General features: G+C 48.7%; 1 protein-coding gene across 1 annotated transcript; it reads right to left on the bottom strand.

Moving 5' to 3' along the window:
- Positions 1-6,110: 6,110 nt before the first annotated feature.
- On the bottom strand, positions 6,111-9,072 carry ela3l (elastase 3 like). The gene is made up of 8 exons (XM_076164700.1): positions 9,033-9,072; positions 8,675-8,763; positions 8,350-8,447; positions 7,678-7,806; positions 7,165-7,301; positions 6,729-6,874; positions 6,259-6,411; positions 6,111-6,128 (listed from the first exon to the last, which is right to left on the bottom strand). Exons 1-8 carry the CDS (start codon positions 9,070-9,072, stop codon positions 6,111-6,113), a joined length of 810 nt encoding a protein of 269 aa, XP_076020815.1.
- Between the last annotated feature and the right edge of the window lie 294 nt (positions 9,073-9,366).

Below are 9,366 nucleotides of genomic sequence, written 5' to 3' on the forward strand. Positions count from 1 at the left end.
AAAGAATTGACGAGTCTCCAGTCTGTCTGATCCTCTGTCGGCTTTAGTGATCGTCCCGAGTCAGCGTTTCTCTACGGCGGCTACGTAGCGGCCAGCAGGTACTTGTGCTCCGCCGTCCTCGGCTTGTGCTCCGGTGTGAAACCCGGGGCGTCGTCTTGGTGTGAGGGCACCTTGCAGGCCTTATAGAGGATCACGAAGAGGATGAGCAGCAGGACGCCCACCGCTGAGTTACAAACGATGGCAATGATGGCCCACACGGACAGGCCCGTCCTCAGGTCAGCCTCCATGACGCCTGGACTCACACCTCACAGGGCCTGAGGTCAGCCCATGCAGGAACAGAGAGAAGGAAAGAAGAACATGCGTTAGTAGGGAAACCGCTGTTTCCAGGCACACACTCATATACGCACGCACGCACGCACACACACACACACTTTGGCAGAGCTGAGTAAGTTTGACCCTGCCTCTGTCCTGGGAAATCTGTCACATGGTACGGCTGAGTCCACTAGAGAGGTCAGCTCAGTGCAAATTACTCTCTCTCTCTCTCCCTCCTTTCCCCTATCTCTCTCTCTCCCTCTCTTCTCTCTCTGTGTCTCGCTCTCTCTTTCTCTGTGTGTCTCTCTCTCCTTTCCTCTTTCTTTCTCCTTCCTTTCTGCTCTCTCTCTCTCTCTCTGTCTCTCTCCCTCTCTCTCACACACTCTGTGTCTCTCGTTCTCTGTGCTTCTCTCTCCCTTACTACCTATCTGTCTCTCTCTCTAGTCCAAGGTGACCTTGTCCCTAGAGACAATCTGTGTGTGTGTGTGTGTGTGTGTGTGTGTGTGTGTGTTTGTGTGTGTGTGTGTGTGTGTGTGTGTGTGTGTGCGTGTGTGTGTGTGTGTGTCCCCGGCCAAACCGATTGTAAAAACATTTTTCACAAGGCAGCACAACAGAGAGCGTTATCATCATCATAGTCATCATCATTATTACGTTTCAGGACATACAATGGGCAATAACAAAAAAACAGCAGTCTGGAACGTAGTGAAACGTTCTTGCAGTGGATTGTGTTATGTATAGTAATGTGTCCAGAGTATTGCTTTTTGGCCCTGGCTGCACGTTGAAACATTCATTTCCTGCTACACGGCAGAGCGCCGCAATGAAGTTATCACGCTGATAAAGAAAAGTAGGTGCCAGTAAGCAGTTTCTCTCCCACAGTTACTCTGGAGAGAGTTTGAGCCCTTATTCTATTTATATATACATTTGCTTTGTTTTTGAAAGACAGAACTTACACCAGGACCGTACAGTACAGCAGTCGCCTGGATCGTGTCTGATTTGAAACATCTGCTTCGACCGAGAGACGGAGAGAGAGAGAGAGAGAAACTGTATCACACTCGCAGTTTACAGTAAGTGATAAAAGCTCTCCTCTCATCCACTCTCCCTTCCTCTAATGCATTTCTAATGAGACCACATACTTCCTGCTCTCACTCTGTGGGTCTTTGTGTGTGTCTCTCTCTCTCTCTCTCTCTCTGTGTTTCTCTCTCTCTGTCTCTCTCTACCTCTTTCTGTGTCTCTCTTTCTCTCCCCCCTATGTCTCTCATGGTCCAGGTGGACCTGCAGGTGGAAACTCATTTCAAAGTTATCACTCCCTTTATAGGCATTTTATGGCCACAGCAAACAAAGACGGATGGTGTGGAGCCAGGGGAGACGGCAGTGATGTACGCCACTCGCCCTCCCAGGTCGCATTCTTGTTTTTAACCAGCTGGGTCCCTCTGTGGATGAAAGACGTGCCACTCTGGGGAAACATTACCCTCATAATCAGTAAGTGGGAATACCGATAATGGAAGTAGCCTCCTCCCAGCTTTGGAAGTGCTTTTGCCACCAGCTCTTTCCCTCCTGGCCGGGGTGGAAATGAATCTGGCACGCAAGGTTCACCGTTTCAATTAGAAAGAAAGGGAGGAATGTGTGAGCTATCCGATGACCGAGAGAGAGAGAGAGAGAGAGAGAGGAGTGAAGCGTGTGTGTGGAGAGCGAGAGAGGAAGAGAGAGAGAGAACTGACACTGAATGCGAGCACTGTGTTGGTTTATCCTAACAGAGGGCTATGTGTGTGTGTGTGTGTGTGTGTGAGTGTCTGTGCCAACTTCTGAAAATCAGCCGTGTGTGTAACAAGGATACGAACACACAGCAGTCACCCTTGTTGTTCATTAGCGCTCGATTGCGGTTCATTTATAAATACCCACATGTACAATTTGTTCCAATTTAGGAGGTAAATACGTCTCTTCCCAGTTCCATCTCTGTGTTCATTAGATGCAGAATCTGTTTCGGAGGTAAAACCTTAAGTACAGAGCAGCAGAAAAGTTTAAAACACCTCGGTTTATATTTCCACAGAGGGCTAAAACTGTTGACAGAGCATAATATTGTACCATTAACAGGGCAACAAAGACGGTGTCATCCCAGTGGACACGATACGAAAGACACAAAAGACACAAAAGACACGAAAGACAGGAGGACGCTTGTCCATTTGTCAGTCACGTCGCAACTCATTCATAACAGCGCCTGGCAGCAGGACACTGTCACTCAAACTCAATCTATGCTTTACTTTATCTGACTCCTGAGTTCCCAGATTGCAACACACACACACACAAACAAACATACACACACATACACAAGCACACACACTGTACACACTCCCCCCAGGCTGTTGTCAATACACTGCAGCCTCTGACTCTGTGATGACTGATGGCTACTGTAATGTCCCAAATTGAAATCAGACACAGCATGGCTGCAGTGTGTGTGTGTGTGTGTGTGTGTGTGTGTGACATAGGCCTTTGGAGGTGCATATGCAAAACAATCAAATACATGCAAATACTCCACGCACTGATGCCTACATTATAGGGGGATATGCAAATAGAAAGACACACACACACACAAACACACACACACATGCCCCTCCGCTGTTTCTCTCATGTAATAATCATTCTAGATGTGAGGCTTTTTCATTTCAAGGTAATTGTGTTTCAAATGGGCACACACCGGGTTAATGGACCCCGTGCACAGACCCCCGCCCCCAACACACACACACACGCACGCACGCACACACGCATTATTACTTATCCTCGTCGTGAAAAGTACCCGGATGATGTCCCAATTCGCTATACTTACGAACTGCGCAAAACTTTCCGCGCCGCCGTGCACTTTACACACTAAACACGACTTTACAATGCGGCTAACACCACCGTAAACTCTAAGAGTGAGACTTTATGTCCCGAGCACGGTCTTAAATGTCGCTACTGACGGTTTCATCGTCACTCTAGGCGCATTAAACATTCATGCAGCAGCTTACCAGTGCGTCTCTGGGTTCCATCCAGCAAAACCCGGGAACCCGGCCGAAGGGTTGTTTGTTTGGAAGTGAGGCAGGAACTTCAGCGTCGGTTCCTCTGGAGCTGCCGGGCTCGCACCGGGCTGTGGTACCGGGCTGTGTTTGGGCTCAGCAGCGGAGCGGAGCAGAAGCGGGGCCGGAGTGGAGCTGGAGCCGAGGCAGGGCCGGAGCTGGAGCCGGAGCGGAACCGGAGTTGGAGCTGGAGCCTTCGCCGCTTCCCCGTGAATGCTGACGGGCTCGGGGGGCGACGGAGCGTAGATGCTGCTGTCAGTGTGACTGCTCATCATCCCGCCGCCCCTCCCCCTGTGCACCCTCCTCCTCCTCCTCCCCACCGAGCTATATATACAAGGGTGCTCTCCCATTATCCCATCATAGGCTTTTCCTCTCCTGGTCAACACTGAGCTGACTGATCCAAAGACACGTTTGGAGCAAAGGAACCATGAGGCACCATCTCTCATTCTACGTCTCTCTGAGTCTGTTGCAGCTTCACAGCGTTTCTCCTCCTTTCATACAGACCGCGTCCATCTGGACCTAAGTACATTTTTTTTGCGTCTTCTTATGGAATTTTACCACAATTTTTGCACAATCTTTCAAGACGAATATATGATTGAAGTTCAATAAAATATTTTGTCTCATTTTGTCCTGCCAAAGTGCTTCACAAAGTGCTGTGTCTCATGTCTGAATGAGATTATAGTGACCACATATTTTGCACTTTTGCTCTCAATGCCCGATCAGAAAAACATCAGGCGACCTGGTGGTGGCGCTATAACAGGGAAAGTTTGTCAACAACTCCATTATTTGATAAAAAAAAATTCAAATTTGTCAAATTTGGCTTAAGACATTTCAAATATTGCAGTTTTGACAATAGCTGGTCCAATGAAATGCAGTGAGATTCCTGCTGTAACTTTATATTTAGACTCTTAACCGACCAGCAGACAGCTGAACAACAGCTGCACTAACTTCAAACTCTTGCCTTCTTTTCCCCTCATTGGTATTCAGCACAACAGCAGGGATTCTACTGGGCTCCTTTTGTGTGTGTGTGTGTGTGTGTGTGTGTGTGTGTGTGTGTGTGTGTGTGTGTGTGTGTGTGTGTGCGCGCGGCCTGTGAGGGTGTGTGTGTGTGTGTGTATAATGGGGTACCCTGACCCACAGAGTTCAGGCACAGACAAAGCGCTCTTTTGAGGCCTCATTCTCACCCCCACCCCTGGCATCAGAAGACATTCTGTAGAGAAAACGATAGAGCAGCAGAGTGACCGTCACATTTGCTTCAAGATACATTAAGATACAAATGAATATGTGAACTTGATTCTGAATTCGAAAAAACACAGACTGCTGCATCTTAGGACCCGATGCTCACATGTTTATCTTCATTCATCTATCAATCAATATGGGTTCTTTATTCCATCATTAAGTACAAATAGGTCCATTAAGAAATACCACCAAAATTGAAAAAGGATGGGTTGGAGTTTATTTTAAATAATAACGTAATAATTAAAGGAGAATTAAACATGATATTCTTGATTTTCTTATTCTCCACAGATTTCAATGTTTTGGTTCTCTGGCACATTAAGTACAACCGAGTGGGACACAAACACATTTTGAGAAACAACGGCCATAATAAGTACTAATTACTACAGGATGTGATGGCACAAATTACAGAAACATTAATTACCTTTTAATGAGTTTGTCACATTATCCAGTGCATTATGCTCACTTTAGTGGGGGGTGCACATAAAGCACGATGTGTAGGTTTATCCAGTGCAGATGCAGAGAAGCAGAGGGGCAGAGGTCATCTGTTACTGAGTCCATGTTGCCTCAGGTAGGAGCATTGTGTTATAGCCCACCTGAGGGCCTAGATGGAGGTTATCAGTCATCACGGAGCGCCGCCATGATTCACCGCATCAGGAAACGAGAGTCATATACACTAACTCCCTGTGTCTCCTGCCCACTCTCTCTCTGTTAATACACACAAACGCATAGAGACACACACGCTGCACACGCAGCCAAAGTCATTATTTCTAGCACTAGCAGGACGTGTCATCTTTGATCACCGCTTCTCATGTCACCAAAGGAGCTCTCAAACCTCCATTACGCTGTCAAAACGTCAGTGTGTGTGTGTGTGTGTGCCAAAATTGTGACAAAGAGGAAGAAAAGTGAGAGAGAACAGAGAGAAGCGAGTGACAATTTAATATTTCCTCTTAATTTCTCCCCCTCGGCTCCCTCGTCCTCGTCTCGTCACTGCGGGGGGAGGAAGACAGTGGCGTGCTTCATCTCTGCCTTCCTCCTTTTTCCAGCTTTTATCATTAGGAGTGACGGACTGAGCAATATGGTTTTCCCAAAGCCCCCCTGCGGAGAGGACACAGGAACCAACCAGCTTCATGGTCTCAGAAAGGAGCACATGCCACATCAGCTGCGATCGTGCAGCGTGCAGGCTGCAGTGTGTTGACGCGTGGTGGATGCACAATGTCTTCTGAATCACCTCTGCCTGTTGCTGCTCTGTGTGCTACAAACACCGGTCGTGGCCTGCAGCGCTCTGCTCTTTAAAACTGTCAGAAGCAATTCCCTATCATAAGTGTGTGGGGACACCTGGTGGACATTTATCGACATCGTTTCCGCTCTGAGGGAGCGTTTTAGAAGGAGAGGCTCAGGATCCTGCAAAGCTTCAGGATTCTCTCACTGTTCATCCAATTATGAGTCGATAAGATAAGACGCAAAACAAAAGAGTTTGGTTTAATCTTTTATTGAAACTCTGCTTCTTCTTTAGTTGTTCATCATAACCTAAAAAGACAAAGATTCCATTGATAAATCACGGGAAAAAATTAAGTTGCATCTACTGTTAATTGAAGCGATTCCTCCTGAATAGAGATGAGGTGTGTGTGTGTGTGTATGTGTGAGTGAGTCAGTTTACCTGATCGATCCAGTCATTGAAGGCGGAGACGCGAGTGAAGACTGTGGGCTTCTTCTTGTAGTTGCAGCCGAGGCCGGAGACGAAGCTGGCGATGCCGTGAACCTCCCAGGTGCCGTCAGCGTTCTTACAGTTCAGGGGGCCGCCAGAGTCGCCCTGGACGCAGGAAGCCAGAGGGGCTCGTGTTTTATTCAGCGGCAGAGATGCAACTTTGACAGAAAGCACTAGTCGCAAACAAAACCGCTGTTTTCGCCAAAATACATCGGGCGAGGACTCAAGATGGTTCCCACAAACACACACACACGCACACACACACGCACACACACACACACACACACACACACACACACACACACACACACACGCACACACACACACACACACACACACACAACGAACGCATTCATCTTCCACTCTTTGATTACTTCTCTCTCTCACTCCTTCACACACACACTCACACAGTATCCACTTACGTTGCACCCGCCCACGACTCCATCCCCACCGCCGCACACCATGGAGGTCCTGAGGGCGATACCCCACCAGTCAGGCTGGGAGCAGGTGGCGTGGTCAGCCACAGGCATCAAAGCCTGCTGCAGCCTGTCAGCTATGGGGCCTCCGGCTAAAAACACACACGCAGAGTCGATTACCATCACTCACACACTCCGCGCCATCTGTCAAACATGCTTTGTAGCGACTCTGCGAGCGAGGAATTCACAGTCCAATCTAAAATTTCAATTTGTGAGTAATTATAAGATAGTTTCTGCTCAGAGAAGCTCACACGAGATATCCATCAAAAGGGCCTCTCTCACTCTCTTTCTCTCTCTATATAACTCGACCCCAATCATGTGTCCCTTCACATGTGTCCAGGAGACACACGTGCTATGCGTGTGGATGCACGGGGCAACTTACTGTACAACCTGCCCCACCCGGTGATGTAGCAGGGGTAGAGGTTGGACAGCAGGGTGCCGGCAGGAGGGATACATGTCAGCTGAACGCGGTCGCTCAAAGTCACCGGCTCAGACAGCTTGATGAGGGCAATGTCATTACTGAGGTAGAAAGAGAGAGAGAGAGAGGGAGAGAGAGAGAGAGAGAGAGAGGGGAGGAGGGAGGGAGGGAGGGAGAGTGAGGAAGGTGGTGGCACTGACAGGCAATTTAAAATCTTCCTCCTGTGCGAGACAGAAAGAGAGAGAAACGCTGCCAGATAAGATAATGAGAAGCAGCATCTGTTTTGGGTTTTTTTGTGCCTCCTTTCACTGCCTCGATGTCTTAATGCAAATAAATCAAGTCAATGCTCGAGCTGCCAATCTTATCTCGTCAATTTTCATGCTGTGGTGTTGATATTTCCAACACCACAGCATTCCCCCCCCCCCCTCCTCTCCCACTTAGACCCGCTCACACTGTCACACTGCAGCTCTGCCTCACCCAAAGGCCACGAAGATGGGATTCCATTTTTCATGGACAACCATCTTCTCGGGCAAGATGGCCTGAGAGCCTGCTTCCTCCTCCACCAGGTTGTGTTTGCCAACAAACACCCGGTAGGAGAGCTTGGAGCTGAGAGAGAGAGAGAGAGAGAGAGAGAGAGAGAGAGAGAGAGAGAGAGAGGGAAGAGAAGATGATGAGTACAGTTGAGTGATTTGATTATTTCAAAATTGATGATTACTTGCGCTGTTCCCACTCTGTAGCCATCCAAATGACCTTGCATATGCATTTGGTGTGTGTGTGTGTGTGTGCGTGTGTGTGTGTGCGTGTGCGTGTGCATGTGTGCGTGCGTGTGCGTGTGCGTATGTGTGTGTGTGTGTGTGTGTTGGAGGATGAAAGTGCTCCTCACTTCCACTCGGAGCCGATTCGATTTTTTCCAGCCTTGGAGTGGAGACGTTCATGCAAAGCGAGTTTGACACTTGGCCAAATCTCACTCCTACAGGGATTAACTTTAAGGCCGAGAGTAAAATGAATGCAAATGGTGTGTGAGTAATTATTGCACACAGTAAATTGTCTGTGTGTGTGTGTGTGTGTGTGTGTGTGTGTGTGTGTGTGTGACTTGTTTAGTGTTTCTTGGTGTTTTGTGCATATTCTCCTGGGCCTCTCTGCTCTTACTTGATGCAGTGAGCGGCAGTCATGACCCAGTTGGCAGCGATCAGAGATCCTCCACAAGTGTGTCTCCACTCACCGTCCCTCTCATACTGGAGGGAGATCTGGAAGGAGGGAAGGAAGGAAGGAAGGAAGGAGAGAAGGAGGCAAGTAAAGTGTACATCAGAGGAAGGGGGCGGGGGGCTGACGGATGGCGTAGTTTGCATTATTTAATCACAGATTTTCAATAGCCACTAGCTGTTAAATACTGAGATCTTCAGAGCAGATGTGGGACCCAGAAGGTTTGCCGGCAAATAGAAAAACACAGACAGATGTGCGCGTGTTGGCGTACCTGCCAGGGCCAGCTGTGGGGCCTGGCATCTACGCCGTTGACCACACGGGACGTGGAGGGCTCGATGGGGGGCACGCCGCACCCGAAGGCTGAATGAGGGGGAGGAGGAAGAGGGGGACAGAGGTGGACAGACAAGGGACAGGGAGCGCTCATGAGCAGGACGCTTAAGCTAACAGATCTGCCACAAAGCAAAGCACGACTTTTTTCCCTTTTTTGATGAATAATTGCAGAGTGTGAGCCCCCTGCTTAGCACACACATGCACGCACACACACACACACTGCCCACTCATTTACACACAAACACACTGCAGCACACAGTCACACACACAGAGAATTAGAGAATGCCAGATGTTCTTACCGCTAGCAAGGAGCACTGAGGCCAGCACGATGGGGATCATGTTGATTGATGCTTCTGCTGAGGGACAGCAGTGCACACACACATGCACACTCTTTTAAACTCTCTACCACAGGCAACACCCTCTCCAAATGCTGGAACACACACTCCGATTGGTTTGCCATGTCCTGCAGGGACCTAACGGGGGCCAATGACGGCGTGCCTGGCACAGGTGTGTGTTCTGGAACAATTCACACGACCTTCATGTTCCACAGGCGGCTATGTTGTGTTACTTTCGCGGCTTACGTGTTTTTGATTTTGCATGTTCTGTTTTCACACACAATACCTGCAGGAGTGT

The sequence above is a fragment of the Genypterus blacodes genome, unplaced genomic scaffold (genome assembly GCF_046128005.1).
Source record: "Genypterus blacodes isolate CSIRO-AG114 ecotype Tasmania unplaced genomic scaffold, CSIRO-AGI_Gbla_v1 ptg000138l_1, whole genome shotgun sequence".
NCBI lineage: Eukaryota > Metazoa > Chordata > Actinopteri > Ophidiiformes > Ophidiidae > Genypterus > Genypterus blacodes.